This window comes from Poeciliopsis prolifica, unplaced genomic scaffold, assembly GCF_027474105.1.
Source record: "Poeciliopsis prolifica strain line A6 unplaced genomic scaffold, Auburn_PproV2 SCAFFOLD024, whole genome shotgun sequence".
Lineage (NCBI taxonomy): Eukaryota > Metazoa > Chordata > Actinopteri > Cyprinodontiformes > Poeciliidae > Poeciliopsis > Poeciliopsis prolifica.
Genome location: NW_026562399.1, coordinates 4,518,981 through 4,536,661, shown reverse-complemented (window position 1 = coordinate 4,536,661; position 17,681 = coordinate 4,518,981). Strand labels below are relative to the sequence as shown.

Here is a 17,681-nt window from a genome sequence, read left to right as displayed (position 1 = left end):
AGAATGGACGACCAAGTCAGAAATATTTCAGATATTTATTTATTAATACAGTATATGCAGTGTTTTACAGACTGGCTGTGATTTTCATTGTAATAAAACACAGTTCTATTGTAGTGTACAAAATAGCTCTTTTTACATTTTGCTCAAAGACTCAATGAAAAAGACTGTAAACTCAAGACAGGGGAAGAAATCGATCAATACAGCGTTGGTGTTTTTAATATTTAAAACGCAATAAAAACAGGATATATTTGTTCATATAAAACTGAGAGGTCAGGAGAAATATTCCCAACAAAACTCATTGGCTGTTTTTAAGGCAGATGGAGAAACCCTGTGGCTGCGTCTGTGAAATCAGGAGTTCAGGGATTAATCCGGCGTCAGGGAGAGAACAACTAACAAGTACTATCAACACCAGAATGCATTAAACATTAAAATAACAGTTTGTTTGAATATTACGGGTTATTGTACTATTACAAATCTACAATACAGGAATGACTGTTAAAAAAAAAACCTGACTTGAAAATTTAAGAATTTAAATTGTGTTAATTTGTGGATGTTTTGTTTTTTTAAATGCTTGCATAGATAAACAAAAACCCTGAAACTGGCCCTCTGGCTTTGGAACAGTTTCATCCTCAGGTCAGCAGGACGTCAACACGCTTCACAGGAAGTTAGAGAAAATAAACAAAAACTGGGGAAAAAGTTCACATTTTGAAACCGTCTCACTGTGGGTGACCCTGACTCAAACCGAGACGACAATCTGCTCCGACTGAGACCAGCAGAACCAAGGCACGGCGGTGGAGGCATCATGATACGGGGTGATCCTCTTACTGAGGTATCACACCGTTTCATCACAAACCAGGGAAATCTCTGAAGGTTCCCCTCCACCACAGAAACCAGAAAACTAAATTAAAATGTGATACATTTAGTTTGATAGAAACCTTTATATTTTTTCCATGATCCTGTGGTCAAAAAGAGCAGAAATATGTTCAACATAAACCTAAAGTATTTAGTTTCAAGATGGCCGCACAAAACCAGAGCCTGACTTCTGGAGGCTTCTGAGCAGATGTTTGGTCCAAAAACAATAATAATAGAAAAAATCAAGAGTATAAAAAGACACCCATAATATTAATAATATGTTCATTTTACAAACATCGCCTTTAGCTCCAGAATTATCTGCACCATGGTAATAAATATTAAAATCATAAAAAACCCACCATTTTTTCAAATAAATCGAGATGCAGCTGGTTTTCCACTCAGCAGCTGAAACTGGGATGAAAGGGGAAAACAGGTGACCCCGGTCTGACCCCAGGCTCAAACCTGTCCACCACAAAAACAACAGGAAGGCCGGCCCACTCGCCTCCTGCCGGCCGGTCCCGATCCAGATCGGACGGCGGGCGAGCTTCCGGTCGGCCAGGTTCTGCTCAGCTCTCGCTGTCGTCCAGCAGCCGGACGTGGGTGAAGGGGAAGTGGCCGTGCTTCCCGTTGCACTCGCCCTCCCACTGGCCGTTCACGTTGATCTTCGTCACCTTCACCATGTCGCCCACCTGGAGGAGACAGAACCAAACCAGCCTGTCGGACCGGAACCGCACACAGCTTCCAGGGACGACTCAACCAAACCAACCCGATAGGTTCACACACTGCATAATTCGGTCGAGTTTCAACTGCATTTGATGCAAGACAAACAATTTACAAGCAACTTTACAGCAAGAAATACGAGCTTGTTTTAAATCAATCATTTCTCATTATTGATGAGACAGTTATAGTTCTATTAGGAGATTATTTTGCTTATAAACCTCAAAAAATGTGTTGATGCAAGTGAAATAATCTGCCAGTGGAACTGGGACTTATTCCTCAATATTAAAACAAGCTCGTATTTCTTGCTGAAAAGTTACTTATAAGTTCGTTTTTGAGTTATTTCAAATTATTTGCACTACAAACTAGACAGAGATACTTGGTAAGAGTTTGTGTTTTTGTCATGCAGTATTCAGAAGCTGCTTTAAGCAGAATATTAATCTGTGTTTTCAATAGAAGTGAGTGGAAAATAGCAGCTAACAGGAAGGCTCGTCCTGCTGCAGGTAGGACAGAAAAAGTGTAAATGAAAAACCAATCAGGCTTAAATCTGCAGTGTGTGAAAACAATCGACCTGATTGGCTATCATAAAAAACCCACCATTAATTCATGGGGTGTTTTAGCTGTGGCATAAACTAGCCACAGCTAAAGCTTGGATCCACACTTTGAAGAAGTTTGGTTGTGATGACAGATAGTTGTACTGATTTTATGTTAAAACCGCCTGCCATAGACTGACTTTAGGACGACACTGTGGGTCTTTGGTTCAGACATCAATGTTAGTTTGTTCATCACTGAAAGAGTTTTGTTCCAAGCACCATAAAGGTCTCCAGTCAGCGCTGTGATGTCACACATTAAACTCCATTATAATCACAGTTTCACTTAAAACACTTAGAAACCTGAAGGTTTTCTCATGTTTAGTTCCTGCTGTGTCCTCAAGTTAACAGGAAGTATTTAGTGCAGCAGATTGCAGTACATATCTAAAGATGAGTTCTGATGAGACATGTTACATTTTGTTTATCATAATTGAGCTGAACTATTTGCACAAATTTGGCTTCCTGCACAAAGATAATTAGATACATTCCATTAACTGATATGTCTAGTCAAAGTAATTTCAGATATCTACAATATAAGCTGATTTTGTGGTAAAGGAGCATGAAAAATTGGAAAAATAGAAAATCTTAAATTTGCCAATTTTCTTACCCAAACATTCATCAACATAAACAAAAAAAATGATTATTTTACAGATTAGTTGTTAGACTAATCAATTATTAAGGTAATTGTTATCAGAAGTCTTACTTGAATTACAGCTTCCAGACAATTAAATGGTAAATCTGAAGTCTTTATACAGGTCAGAACATTGCCAGCGATATCCTAATTAGCTTATAAAGTCATTTCAGTTATCTGGATTGTAATGTGATTTTATGGTATAACAGCCTGCCATAGAGGCCAGTTCTAAAGACTCTGTTCAGAACCGTCCAGTGAATGGACTTGTGTGCAGCTGCTGAAGGGAGACAGTGTGTGGACATATGGACAGAGGTCTCCTACCTCCAGGGCCAGCGCCGTCTTGTCGTAGGCGTTGGGGACCCTCTTCTGCAGGGCGCGGGCGTACACCGGGCCGTCCTCCAGGTTGGGCAGCTGGGCGTTGACCATGGGCTGGGCGTACAGGCCGGGGTCGCCCTGCGGGTTCCCCTGGGGGGCCCCTCCGCCGCCGCTGGGCGAGCCGGGCCGGTACTTCTCCACGTAGGGGACCGGGATCATCCCGACGCGTCCGTCCTGGCTGGTGGCGCGCCACCACTGGTCCTCGGGCTTATCCAGGACGCGCAGCACGTCTCCCGCCTTGAATGGCAAGTCCTCGTCGTCGTTGCCGGGGAAGCTGAAGACCGCCCGGACAAACTCCTGCTCCTTGGGCTGCTGGGAGGCGGCGGGCGGGGCGGGGGCGCTCCTGGACCTTTCAACCGGCTCGCACAGCGTAGTGGTGTCCAGGTAGTGGACCTTGTAGAACTCCAGCAAAGCAGGCAACTCCGGGAACGACTCCTCCCCGATCTGGAACCGATTGGGCTCCACACCTGGACAAACGGACAGCCAACATCAACAATCAATAAACATGAATGAACTCCTGGTTTATGTCACAGACACAGAATAAATCCTGAGTCTGGGATGATCAGCCTGGCAGCCCACCAGGCTTCAGCTACACCTTTAGCTACATTAATCAACTTGACATCAGATATTTATTTTAAGTTTTGTAAAATTGCTCCATTTTTATTGTTGGAATTTAGGTTAATGTCTTTCAATAAAACATTAGGGGTATTTTCAAATTTCCTCTCAATTTTAAACATGTTTAACTCCAAGACACGACCACTGTGCTAGTTTTATAAAGGAAACTCTAGAGTCAAATGTAAGAGGAACACAATTAATCAACTAATAATTCCTGCTGAGGCCAGGCTTTCTCAAACATTGGTCCATAAAGTACTGCATGTAAACGATCATTTATTTGCTGTGACATGAGCTCAAAGTGTGACCCGTACAGCCAGCGTACCAAATAACATGTTTAAAAATAATGATGGATAAGTTGCTAAAGATTGGAAACAAAACAACATGTTAAACGTTGTATCTTTTGTATCTATGGGAATATGTTTCAGTGTCTCCGGGCGACTTGCAGAGCTTTTACTGTTTTTTAAACAGTGTTGTGATTCATCGTGTGGCACCGGCACACAGATCTGGGGCTGCACTGCATCGCTAGCACTTGATATAAAGTAGTAATTCACGTTGGGTTTTCTTCAGGCTGAAACAAAACATCATCTAACATGTTATGTTGTATTTGTTGTTTTATTAGAGTGAATGTTTGAGAAAGTTTGAGAACTAAATTAAATCAAAACCTCTGGAGGTTCTGGTGGGTTAAATCAAAACCTGTGGAGGTTCTGGTGGGTTAAATCAAAACCTCTGGAGGTTCTGGTGGGTTAAATCAAAACCTGTGGAGGTTCTGGTGGGTTAAATCAAAACCTCTGGAGGTTCTGATGGGTTAAATCAAAACCTTTGGAGGTTCTGAAGGATTAAATCAAAACCTCTGAAAGTTCTGGTGGGTTAAATCAAAACCTCTGGAGGTTCTGGTGGGTTAAATCAAAACCTGTGGAGGTTCTGGTGGGTTAAATCAAAACCTCTGAAAGTTCTGGTGGGTTAAATCAAAACCTCTGGAGGTTCTGATGGGTTAAATCAAACCTGTGGAGGTTCTGGTGGGTTAAATCAAAACCTCTGGAGGTTCTGGTGGGTTAAATCAAAACCTCTGGAGGTTCTGGTGGGCCACAGGCAGAACTGTGCAACACCTGAGGAAAGGTTTGTGCAGCAGTCAGGATTCGGGGAAAAAGCAGCGTGAAGGGGACGGACTGGAGACATTCCTGAAACACCAATCTGCCCAGTCATGTCCCAGTTGTGACGTCACAACATGCAGCTTTCAACAGAACCATTCCTCCCTATGGCAAGCCTTTTTAACATAAAAGCGGTTCAGTGTGAATGTCAGGAATTACCTTAATGTAAAAATGCATTTGGACGACCCGGAACAGTAGTTTAAGAAATCTGCATCCACATCCTGACTAGAATGAAATATTTACATTTATCTTTACAGCATCACATTTAATATCTTAAATTAACCGGATTTGCCATTTCACACATTTCTGATTATAATTCAAGATCTCAAACGTAAATTACATTTTCAGAGATCTGATTTACACAAGGGAGTATAAACCGACGTTGCTGTCCAAACAGTAGAAACTTCATGCACTTGCAGATTGCTTCAGAAATCTGCAAAAAAAAATTGTTCTTTCACTTCCGACAGACACAACGCTGCTAAAAACGCCTTTAGAAAAGTAGGGTGCTGTGGCTGGAAATGAAGACTTCAAAAAAAATTTTCTCAATTTTTTATCAGACAGAATACAAATTCAAGATAACAGTAATGTCATTCTGACTAGTCACAATGTTAACTCAAATTGAAAAGCTAATTAAAGGCATCACTAATTCATTTGGAGATGTCTTACAAAGAATCGTTCAAAATTTTAATTTCAGATTTCCCTAATTTTGATTTTTCTAGTCATTATTTGCTTTCAAGAGTTCTGCAATTGATTTGTCCTAGTCAAATCTAATTATTGTCAGTGTAAATATACAATTAAGATATCTTTAATTGGAAAAGGTGAGACTTCTTGAATTTACTTTCTGACCAGTCAGAATTAATTGGTGATATCTGAAATGTGTTTTAATTGGAGATATCTGAAATGTTTTCAAAATAGTAATTCTTTCTGGATGTCTTGGAATACTTCATTAATAATTCTGACCTTCATAGAGTCACAGTTACATTACGAACCCTGTACCTGTACTTTGTATAGACCAATATAATTAGAGATTTCTTAATTCACTCATGAGTCCAGTCATAAACCAATTTAAGAAATCTGCAGCGTCAATGTGATTATATGTTAAAATGGCCTGCCATATCGCTCCCAGATTCTTCACCTTAAAACTAACTTTGTGCCGTCAAAAAAACACCTGATGAGTCAGAACCGAGCCTCACCTGACCCAGGCCTCGTCCTGTTGCTTACGTCGTTGATAATGTAGTGGGAAACTTTGGAGTTCTCGGACACGGAGAGGACATAGTCCCCGGGGATGGAGGACGAGTCCCGGACCAGGAAGACTCCGTGCTTCTGGCCCTGCAGCAGAGACACCGCGTCCTGGCGGCTCAGGCGGCCCCAGTACCAGCTGTCCCGGTCCTCGGCGTCAAAATGACCGGCCATGGCGGCGGAGTCCGGTCCGAGCTTTCAGGACAGAACCCCGTTTTCCCCGTAACTCATAAAACTTCCGTTTCCCGACGCTGGCACTGGCCAACAAACGCAGCAAAGCCTCGACTTCCTGCGCTTTCAGTTCGTCGGAACCGAACAGAACCGCCGGTTTCCACTGACCAGAACACAGAACCGCTCAAAACTACCGAGCGGCAGCAGACTCCGGGACTGAAATGGCGGATCGAGGGAAAAGTTGACCTCATATACCGGAAAGGGATGCCCGGTCAATGGGGAGCGGTGCGTTCACGCCCCCGACAAAACATGGGAATCCCGCGGCTCCCAACTTTACAGTAACAGCACAAACACTGAGCTCCGGGACTTTTAAAGCTTCACTTTAACGGAATAAAAACTAAAAATAATCAGAATTTATTGTGGTTTCACTCTAATATTCCAACTTTTGGAGACACTGATATTAAAGTTTTCATTATCTGTGGAAGAGGATTAGGGACACTAAAAAGAAAAAAAAAAAAGTCTTGTGGAAGTCATTAATACACTTTTTCGTGATAAAGAAATGTTTAATTTCAGTGAAACAAAAATGAAATAAATAAAATATATTACATTAAAACTTGCAACGCTTATTTTAAAGGCTGAAAATGACTTTCATTCTCATGTCATCATTTTCACATTTAGGACACGGTTATGAAGGGCTTTTATTTTTTCTTCTGTGGCAGGAATGGGCTTCCATATACAACAGATTTTTAAAAAGTTTTAATGTGTTCCCTCTGACTCCATCTGCTCACTTCATTTATTGGTTGTTTATTCAAACATTCTCTCAAATTTCTTCTCACCACACCCACCATTGTTTATTCCCTTTTCTGTTTATAAAGTGAAAATAAATCTAAAGACTTTATGTGTGATTTTATGTGTTTTCTGTTTATTTTATGTCTTTTCAAAGTACACAGACTTTAATTAGATTAAAACCCAGGCAGCTACACATTTCCATGTAAAAGTTCCAGACTTTTCCAGAGTTCCCATTTCTTAACCTTCTTTCTAAAATATAAAATAAAGAAACTTCAGAGTTAATCTATGGCAGATATTTCTACAGCAGGGAACAGGAAGGAAAAACACACGGTAGGAGAGATAGAAGGAGGAGAGGACACAACGACAGGAGACAAAGGAAACAGGAAGAAAAGAAAGAAGGAAGGAAGTGAGTGAAGTACACAAAGAAGGAAAAAAGACAACAAAGGGAAGGATAGAAGGAAGAAAGGAAGGAAACAGAAGGAAGAAATGGTGGAAAGAAGCATGCAAAGAAGGAAGGAAGGAAGGAAACAACAATTATACATTGGGAAACAGGAAAACTCTTCTCATTCTCAACCCTTTTCCAGACTGGTGGGTAACCATGGCAACCACCTTGACTTTCCAGCCTCAGTGAAACACTTCAAACCAGAGTTCGTTAAGTTAACCAACTTCAAACCAGAGTTCGTTAAGTTAACCAACTTCAAACCAGAGTTCGTTAAGTTAACCAACTTCAAACCAGAGTTCGTTAAATTAACCAACTGATTTCAACTACAACAGGTGGGCACTGTTCCTTTGCTCCACCAGCAGATGGCGACGTCCTCTCTCCCATCCGGTATTCATCTTCAGATCGCTGGACCCGCTACACACACACACACACACACACACACACACACACACACACACACACACACACACACACACACACACACACACACACACACACACACTCAGTCAGCTGGTGAACACACTCACTCTGCGCGAAAGCAGCCAGAGCTACTCAAACTTCTTCAGGTGGTTGTAGAGCGACTGGACGTAGGTGAACACACACATGGGGTCCGGCTTGTCCCCCATGTCCAGCATGTCGTCCACCTCGATCAGCCGCAGACAGTCCGCCTGCTGCCTGGACGAAACACAGAGAGGGAGGTCTGACGCCGACTGAGAAGAAACTACACTTCAAAACACTGACAGACTGAAACTGAACGCTCCTGCCGCTTCCTTCCTCCATCATGGCGCCTCAACATGGTTTGGAGACGTAGTTGCAAAGATTAACAGTCAACCAACCCCATCATGCTTGAGAACCATATAAACACCAGAGCTTTTTTAGCTCGAGCTGCGTTGGACTTACTCCGCTATAGTGAACGCTGTCTGCAGGTTCTGTCTGCGGTTCGCCGGATTCAGAGCGTTGTAGTCGAACTCCAACGGGAAGAAAGAGTGGACCAGAGCGCAGAAAGCCATGCCGTCGCTCCAGCTGGAGGAAAAGTTCTGGATGTCTATGTTCTAGAAGAGAAACAACAGGAAGACGTTCATTCGTCTCTCTGATGGAAACCTGCCAGGGTTGGTGAAGTCGGACCTTGTAGCCGATGGTTTTGGAGCGACACCACTCCAGAAGGATCTGCTTTATCCCGCTGGCGCTCGACACGCCGAAGCTCTGGGAGCGCTTCAGTTTGGGCTTGGAGTCCTTCGGCCTGTTTGGTAAGACGTGCAACAGATTATGCAGCAGGAGCTGCTTCTGGACTGAAGGATCTGATCTGGGTTCACTTACTTTATGGGGTCAGAGTTCATCCGCTCAAACAGGGCCCGTTTGGCTTGGGCGCCGTTGGAGCGCGGAAGGGTTTGGGATTTCATCAACTCTGGTTTAAACTCAATGCCTCCAGACTTGTTCGACCTGCTGAAGGGTTTACAAACAAATTCTGATTACGGTCATAAATTATGCGATGTGAGAGAAGACGAAGTTCTGTCACAACATACGGGTCCAGTTTGGGTGAGAGTCCGGACTTCATGAAGGATTTGGAGGGAAGTAGTTTTTCTGTGGAGGAATAGTTAAAAATCTCAGAAGGCAGGACCAGAGGAAATGGAGGAAAGTCCACAAAGCCAGTCGCACCTGCAGGCTGAGGAAAACTCACGCTCCGTTTTAAACTGGGACTGGGCGTCTTCAGAATCGGCGCTGAAGAGATCAAACAGAACCAACAATCAGAGGATAACGGAGAAGGAAGGCGATTTTCACACCTGACAGTCCTGGAGTTTTGTTAGAGCGGACTGGAGTTTTGTTAGAGCGGACTGGAGTTTTGTTAGAGCGGACTGGAGTTTTGTTAGAGCGGACTGGAGTTTTGTTAGAGCGGATTGGAGTAAATGCACCTGAAATGTTTTGCTGGCTGGAGCCAAACTCGCCTCGTTTAAAGGGATAATCCCCTGGTTTCACTGTGAGGTCCAGGGATGCTGAGAGAGACTGAGACGGAGCAGAAATGGCCGACTCTGTGTTCGGCTTGGTCATGGCGGAAAGCGGCAGGTGGTGTTTGGGTTCGTTAACGTCTAAAAATAAAAATGTAAACTTGGTTTAAAACAAAGTCCCTGCATGAACTAGGAGGCACAAACTGTCCGCACCGCGTCTGACTGGATGATCCGTTTGCTTCGGCGCCGCTGGCGTTTCCTGCGCTGTAGGATTGAGGCGAGACGCAGCCGTCTGATCAGATTTAGGCGCTGCGGAAACGTCTGACGGGATTCTGGAGGCAGCAGCGATGGGTAGATGGGACAAAGCCTCGGACTGATCCTGGGGATTCTGGGAGATTGGATCCATCACTGGAGCGCCTGCATAAATTCAGAAGACCCGGTGTTGGTGTTTCACAGGCTGCAGATCCACATTCAACAAAAGCTGATTTATTTATAAACAGAGAAACAGCTTCAGGCTCTACTGCTGGTCGGCCATTTTGTTGTATTCCAGATGTGATCAGCTGTAGCTGTGATTTTAGAAAGTCACTGGATGCGTTTCTGAAAGATGGGAGAGTCATAACAGACTGACATTTTCTACCAGATTGCGACAGAAGCAAAGAGAAATATTTCTGCCATAATACATTTATGCTGCTATTCGTGTAAATAAATTAGAAACGTAGCACTTTCCATCCACTGGCAAACACCTTTCACATGATTTCTGGCTGCAGACGTTTCCTTGATGAAGCTAAAATAACCCGACTATACTAGGCAATAAAATGTTTATTTCCTCATTAAAAAAATAGGATTGAACTATTTGTTTCTTTGCATCTTTCAGTGTATTTCTATTCTATAAAGAGGCATAAATGAAAAATCAGCAGAATGTGATTTTTCTATTCAATTAATCAATTGTCAGAATAATTGACAATAGATTATTGTCAATTATCCTTATTCTGAGGATTCAGCATTTTTCTGCCAATTATTCATCAAATTAATCGATTGTCAGAAAAATATATTAATTTTTAATTAATCTTGAGACTAATTGATTAATCGTCAGAATAATCTATTGATCATCATAATAATCTATCAGTTGCAGCCCTAATGTGGTTGTGTCTTCTGTCAGAAGCCAGAAGTCGATGCTAACAAACTGAAACAGTTTGGAGGAAACAGGAGGACTGAATCAAACATCCTGATCATGTCATCTCGATCCTGCAGAGCCGTGTTGCCGACCTCTGATAAATGAATGATCCGCCGCGGCTTTCCGGCCCGAAGCTGGAGAGTAAATGGGTTTGGCACCGAGGAATCCCTCCAGGCCGGGTTTGGTGGTCATGGCTGTGACAGGCAGGTGGGGGTGCGGCTCATAAGAGTCTGAAAGAGGAGCCGTCAGATTTCAAAGGTTTGGTTTCGTTACATCAGAAAGGCAGAAGCCACGTTTCCACTCACCGCTGATTACAGTGGACTGCACTGGTTCGGACTGGGATTTCTTGCTGGTTTTGACCGCAGCAGTGGGAGACGACGTGCTCACTGGAGCGTCTGAGTTGGTTTTTGTCATTGCAGTGAGAGGAAGATGCGGTTTGGTCAACGGACACGACTCTTCCTGGTCTGCAGTAACAAACACAGAGTTAACCTGCCTCCAATCAGTTTAATATTCCTCATGTTTCCAGGTCCAATTCTCAGTAAAAAGCTAAAAGAAACCGTCACTCTGGGTTTAAAGTCCAGTACAATCAATAAAAGAAACAAATATGTTTCATTTTTTCACTTTTTGGGGTGAATAACGTTAAAATTCTGACAATAATTACATTTTATTGGCTTTTTCTAGAATTTGGGAAAGTCGTTGTAGAATGGACAGAAGGTTTGGTATCCAACAGTACCTAAATGCACCATTGAAAGAAAAGCCAGTTTTATTTCCTGCTCTGTGTTTCTTCAGAAAATGGTCGTTTTTTTTTTGTCTGTATACTCCACCTAACGATTAATTGATTTCTAAATTAGTTGACGATTATTTCCATAATCAATTAATCTCGATTAATCTAATTAATTATTTACAAGTTTTTGTTGCATAGCAGAGTGGATGGTTTTCTCTTCAGTCCCAGTCAGACCTTACTGACAGTGATGTTTATCTTCCTGTACTTCACCTGCAGCAGGAGGATGAAGAAACACGAACTGACCAGGTGAGCTGAGGGCTTCTGAGGCCAGGTGAGAAAGGGGCGTGGCTTCGTCGCAGCTTTCGGACGCAACGCCTGAGCGAAAACAAGAACGTCGACATTCGGCACTAAAGAGGGATTCTGCTGCATTTACCAACTCTTTAAAACACCATACCATGCTCAAACTGTTACTGCACCGTTTTACACTGAGAGATACTTTAATACTCAAAAAAGCCCTGAAACCAGGAGTTGTGATTTTAGGGCTTTTTGTTCCTTGCCACAAAAGAAACAAAAACAATCGGAAATTGGAACTGATAAAAATCTGTACATTACGTAAAACAATCCAGTTCAAGGTTGAATTTTCCTGGTATAGCAAGTTTTACAAGGTGACTGTGAAATTAATCAACTATCATAAAAACGTTTTATTTTCCAAAACCATATTTTCACCATGTTATTTTTTGAAGCTAAATAAACTAAGACATTGGTGTTAATTTTTGAACGAGTAACGTTAAAACCAGGAGCTGCATGTTTCCAACAGTGGTACAGCATCAGTAAACGAGATGGAATAGCCCTTTAGTGGCTCAGCGGCCATCTTTAGCCCGGTGGGGACGGTTACCGTGGTGACTGCTCTGCATGGAGAGGAGTCCTACCTGCTTCAGTCTCTTTCTCCTGGTCAGCCGCGGATTCTACACAGTTACTCCTGCCTCCTTTAGCGTTCGTGCCCTGGACAGGAAAAACAAACCGAGGCACACATCTCATAGTCAGCCATATCTTTGCGTTAACCCAACACAAACCAGAAGTCATGATAAACGCAGATCTTTTATTGTAACCTCATTCTCCTCAGGAATCTCACATTGTTGATTTGTTTACAGTCTGAGTATCGGACAGGAATCTCATATGACGCTGAGGGTTACAACATTTTTCACATTTCACTGGAAATGTTAGATTTTTATTTCAGTTTTGGTCTTTTTTTTTAAATAAAAGTTCAGAACAATGTAGAGATGAACTGAGCAGATGGATGGGAGGACTGGTTCTGATCCAGATCATCTTACAGAACCTTTTGCCTTTATAAAGACCAGATCATAGGATCCAGTCAGAACCAGGACACCAAGTCAGAACCAGTAGGTCCAGTCAGAACCAGTCAGAACTCCGGCTCACATGCAGCGTTCCTCCCTTCCAGGTGATGCTACCTCTGTGGAGTTCCAGCTAATTCTGGACCATTATTATTAGTCATAACCCGGTTCTGGGCATTTGGGCCACCAGCTCTTTCTCTGACAGCCGGAGCTATTTTAGATTCCAGGAGTTTCTGCTGCCCTATCAGTCTGTCCCAATATAGACCCAAATGGACCTTTCGGACTTCAGGCAGAACGCCGAGCCCACCAGGCCGCTTTCCTAGCATGCAACGCTGCAGCCATCATGCGATACGGTTCTTGCGTCAGTCCATCGTCGGCTGGAGATTATCGCTGGTCTTTGGAAATCCGAGTCTGGCTGTCTGACCCGGATAATCCTGCAGCCGACCCGCCGGGTCCGGATCACTAACCTCTAAAAGCATCGACGTGATGTCAGCAGCTCAAATCCAAAGGTTCTGGAAATCACTCAGCAGTCGCCAGGGGCGGCTCTGGATGGAGGCCACTGGGGGCCAAAGACCCTCTAATAAACAGATAATCCATCCATCCATTTTCTTGCATCCTACTAATCCCTAGTGGGGTCAGGAAGTGAACTACCTCCAGCTTTCAGCCTGGACAGGTCACCAGTCCATCACAGGGCAACACAGAGACAGGCAGGACACACACCCACCCACCCACCCACCCACCCACCCACCCACCCACCCACACACACACACACACACACACACACACACACACACACACACACACACACACACACACACGCACACACACACAGACACACACACACACACACACACACACACACACACACACACACACACATACACACACACACCCTAAGGAGAACTTAGAGAACTCATTGAACCTGACTGTTTTGGACTGTGAGAGGAAGCCACAGGGTCCAAACCCACCATGCACAGGGAGAACATGAAAACTTCATTCAGAAGTTTGCATGAAGTTTGATTCCTGAGTTCGGGAATCAAACCCAAGACCTTCTTGCTGCAAGGCAAGATGGCTACCAACTGTTCCACTGTGCAGCCCTGAACAGGTTATATTACATTTCTGATGCACAGAAACCCAGATTAATTTTACTTTCCCAGTTTCGCCTGAAGCTAAAAAATGATTTTCAGCTTCAGTCGGATTGTTTTCATCTGATATGTTAGGCTATGGACCTAAATTAGGGCCAAAATCTTATCTAAAAAACATCAAATTAAAAAAATTCAAGATGAAAAATTATTTTCACAGTTAAAAAGATTAGGGAACAGAAAGTAAATTGAAATTGAAAAATAAATGCGAAACTTAAATATTTAGAGATGAAAAAATATTTTTAGAGAGACTAAAGGAAATAAACATTTTTTTAGACTCCTAATTTTTTTTGGTACAGCAGAAGTATTGATCTGTGATAAGTATTACCAAATTAAGTGTGGAAGTAAATAAAAACCGGCCGCCATCTTGAATTGATGGTTGAGTTTTTTTTGTGTCAATATTGGTGAAATATTGACTGATCTGCGGCAGTATGGAGGCCTCCCTGTGTGACGGAGGGCTAATCGGTCAGACGTCAGTCTGTGGGGGGTTGATTACAGACCAGGTGACTTCAGCAGGGAGGAATGTTGGCAGGGTGTGTGTTTCCAGAGGACAGCTGCTCGCCTCTCTGAAGTGTGTGTGCTGACGGGTCGAAGCGACGGAGACGCTTTTCAACTTTCCATCAGGAGACTTGAGACCCGACTTGGCTCGTAGGCTGCATTCCTGAGCGATTAGGGGGGTGGGCTTGTTCTAGTCGCTGAGTGACGTCTGGCCGTGACATACGGTGGCACCTTGACGTTAGTCGAAACCCAGATTGCCGTTTTCAAATGTGTAATCTTCATCGCTCCTCATCGATCCGGGTCGAGGTGCCTGCAGAACCCCCAGCTGGGAGCCTGGGAACAGTTTGTGCCTCAGATAAGAGAGAGGAAGATCCAGACCTGCTGCAGCTCGAATCACAAACCCCAAAATATCCGCGCCCTTTGGAGGACCCGCTGGGTTAAAAAAAAAACTGGCTCACGAGCAGCAGGCGGCCCAGAACCGGGCTTCACTCGGGCTATTTTGGTTTGCAGCTGCAAACCATCACATTTCACCAATAGCAGGAAAATCATTTCAGCCACTGAAAGGCGGTCCACTGGGGTCAGAGGTCAAAGACCGGCACCCAATCAGGGCTGTGCTTTACTGCATGGATGGAGAAATTCTGGTTTTTACATTTGGGTTGAATTTCTCCGTCTGTCTGAAACAGTTGAGTCGGAAAGTTGAGGGTTCGATTCCAGCTTCCTTTTGCTACCAGTTGCCCTTGAGCAAGGCATTTAGCCCCAAGCAATCAGTGCACCTGTGTATCCAGGACTGAAGGTGTGTTTAAGGGAGAATTGGGCTCTGATTGGTCGGTACGGTCAGAACGTTTGGCCCATTTATTGATGCAGGTTCTGGTCTTATGATGGTCGAAATCAGCATTTAAAGCAAAAAACTGGAATTTTACTCATTTTCGCTTCCAGTAACGCCCTTCATTAGGGACGGTTAATGGACCATAAGGAGTAATAATGAGCCATCAATTATCAGCAATAATGTGGTTATTTAGTCTGTCAGAAAAAACTTTGAAAGTCAGAACTTCCCCATACTTTTTATCAATTTATAAATGAGACAGTTTCAAACTAAATATTTATTTAGCGAGCTATTTAGCAAGATGAATATCAGAAGTGGACCACCAAAATAAAAGCTGGGTCCTCTGAACCTCTGTCAAGTTTCTTTTCCTCTTTTCTTGTATAACATTTTAGTTTGAAACACAAGATGAGTGGTTTCCAGGACAACAGACGGTTAAGATCTGCTGAGTGACGCATCAGCCTCACCAGCAGGAGTTAATGGAGGTTAGCAAGACAGCTTTTATTTTGATAGTCCACTTTTGTGCTAGCTCTGAGATAATTGGCTCAGAGATAAATATTCAGTTTGGAGAAAAATACTGAAATAAATAAGGATAGAGAATATATTTAGGTAGCTAGATGTTGAGTTTAGAGATAAAAATTAAGCTTGCCAACTAAATATTTAATTTGAAATAATGCCAGTTTCAAATTAATAAATAAATTAATAAATAATATTCTTGCGGCAGAGATTGGGGCACAAGGACAGTAAATCACTGACTTGCTGTTAAAAACTTTTAAAAGTTGACAAAACGTGAAAATATCCCAAGGTAAACATGAGTTATTGGAAAACATGACGAAAAATTTTAAAACACCAACTATAAAGTCTTAAAGAATCCAAACATTAAACCTGAACCAACGGTATCGCTCCACCCTCGGGCTGGAATATTGATTCCAGATACCGGGAATCAATATTATCCCAACCAGAACCTGGACCAGAATTCTTGGTGTGTTTCTGTCTGCAGGACGAAAACTTACGTTTGTGTCTGTGTGTCTCTTCATTCTCCAGGGAGCCGGACCCGGGTTGTCGCTGCCCGTTCCGGGCGTCTCAGCATGTCCAGATCTGCCCCAGCCAGGTTCTGGTGCGGCCCAGTCCGGCGGCCCGGCCTCATCGAGGCCGTTCTCCGGGCCGCGGGCCCCGGCCAGCTCCCATACAGTGCGGCTCAGGGCGTCCAGCCGGGCACGCAGCTGCAGGTTCTCCTCCTGCAGCCGGGCCACGGCGTCGCTCAGTGGCCGGCTGGACGCCCGCAGCTCGTCCATCCGGTGCTCCACCTGCTGCTTGAAGGCGCTGACGTCCACGTGGACCTCCCTGATGGCGGCGTCCAGGGTGGCCCTGAACCCGGCCAGCGCCAGGCTCACCGCGTCCTCCTCCATCGGACCTGCTGCTTCTCTTCAAACTGAACCTCTATCTGCCCGACGATCCTGCTGCCTCCAGACGTTCGCTGTTGCAGGAAGGAGAAGCGGAGCCGGCCAGCGCCATGGAGCACATCCCGTCCCGCAGAGAGGTGAGCCTCCCCAGAGTCCGGCAGGCGCAGCTCCTTCCCCGCCGCTTCGCCTCTGTATTTTGGGACATAAAGGGGGCGGGAAGAGATAAAACGAGCAGGAGGAGCCGGGATTATTCAGATGTTTGTGTGTCCCTCAGCTGCCACTTCAACTGGGGGTGGAAGGGTGTGTGTGTGTGTGTGTGTGTGTGTGAGAGAGAGAGAGGATCAGTTTCATTCTGGACCTTCACAGTAGATGATTGAAGTTACCTGGAAATGTGTCTGTTTATTCCAGAGCTTTTATTCTGAAAGGAAATATTTTTCACAACAACTAAAAACTCCATCATGTCTTCTTCCATCGTCTCTTTGGACGTCCTCCAGGTTTCCGTCCCAGTCTGGAAAAATCTGGAATGTGGTCAGAAGAAGCCATCCTTGTTCTCTACCTCCATTCTTCCTTTCCTTGTTTCCTGATTTAGGTCTTTCCTTTCCCCCTCGCTGCTCTCAACTGTCTTGCCTTCCTTCCTTGTATCCTTCCTCTAATCTGTTTAATTTCTCACTTTTTTCCCATCTTCTTTCATTCCCTCTGTTCTTTCATCCATCCTTCATTTTGTGCTTTCCTTAACACCTTCATCTTCTACCTTCCTTGCTCACTTCGTCATACCCAACATTGTTTCCTTCCTTTTCCCCCATACTCATTAGCATAATATGCTAACAGTCTTCAGGCCTCTTCAGATTCGTTGCAATACTGACTGCTGCTGGAGCTCCTTCCTGGCCTCAAAGACTAAATGAAGACACTTGGATGATTTGAGTTTTGACGACATCAAGGTTTGTGGTTCCGTTACAAGGTCATTTTTAGACACTGTAAACCTATAGAAACATAATTGAATAGGTGCCATTTTTCTATATAAACTCTGGAAAACGTCGGACAAAGTGCACAGACGAA

General features: G+C 43.8%; 2 protein-coding genes across 5 annotated transcripts; both read right to left on the bottom strand.

The window, feature by feature from the left end:
* Positions 1-16: 16 nt before the first annotated feature.
* Positions 17-6,630, bottom strand: LOC129370728 (adapter molecule crk-like). The gene is made up of 3 exons (XM_055046900.1): positions 6,122-6,630; positions 3,112-3,632; positions 17-1,541 (listed from the first exon to the last, which is right to left on the bottom strand). Exons 1-3 carry the CDS (start codon positions 6,339-6,341, stop codon positions 1,419-1,421), a joined length of 864 nt encoding a protein of 287 aa, XP_054902875.1. The 5' UTR covers positions 6,342-6,630; the 3' UTR covers positions 17-1,418.
* A 610-nt stretch (positions 6,631-7,240) lies between these two features.
* On the bottom strand, positions 7,241-16,879 carry LOC129370727 (smoothelin-like protein 2). Of its 4 annotated transcripts, none has more exons than XM_055046896.1 (13): positions 16,236-16,879; positions 12,340-12,412; positions 11,681-11,785; positions 10,992-11,150; positions 10,779-10,916; positions 9,726-9,929; positions 9,480-9,653; positions 9,226-9,288; positions 9,093-9,150; positions 8,887-9,009; positions 8,695-8,809; positions 8,470-8,621; positions 7,241-8,244 (listed from the first exon to the last, which is right to left on the bottom strand). In XM_055046896.1, the coding sequence occupies exons 1-13, from the start codon at positions 16,629-16,631 to the stop codon at positions 8,118-8,120; spliced, it is 1,887 nt and encodes a 628-aa protein (XP_054902871.1). In that variant the 5' UTR covers positions 16,632-16,879; the 3' UTR covers positions 7,241-8,117. The 4 variants fall into 4 exon arrangements, with proteins under 4 accessions (XP_054902871.1, XP_054902870.1, XP_054902873.1 ...); XM_055046895.1 differs by having other exon boundaries at positions 8,887-9,012; positions 16,236-16,871; XM_055046898.1 differs by having other exon boundaries at positions 8,887-9,012; positions 11,714-11,785; positions 16,236-16,869.
* Between the last annotated feature and the right edge of the window lie 802 nt (positions 16,880-17,681).

Bases quoted from the DNA above. Each gene is read 5' to 3' on its own strand.
- LOC129370728 (XM_055046900.1), bottom strand. From the start codon at position 6,341: ATGGCCGGTCATTTTGACGCCGAGGACCGGGACAGCTGGTACTGGGGC. The intron at 3,633-6,121 runs GTGAGGCTCGGT...CCGTTTGTCCAG, and splicing joins CAGGACGAGGCCTGGGTCAG to GTGTGGAGCCCAATCGGTTC. The intron at 1,542-3,111 runs GTAGGAGACCTC...TGTCTCCTCCAG, and splicing joins AGACGGCGCTGGCCCTGGAG to GTGGGCGACATGGTGAAGGT.
- LOC129370727 (XM_055046895.1), bottom strand. From the start codon at position 16,631: ATGGAGGAGGACGCGGTGAGCCTGGCGCTGGCCGGGTTCAGGGCCACC. The intron at 11,151-11,680 runs GTGAAGTACAGG...TTGTTACTGCAG, and splicing joins TCTTCATCCTCCTGCTGCAG to ACCAGGAAGAGTCGTGTCCG. The intron at 8,810-8,886 runs GTAAGTGAACCC...CTTACCAAACAG, and splicing joins ATGAACTCTGACCCCATAAA to GCCGAAGGACTCCAAGCCCA.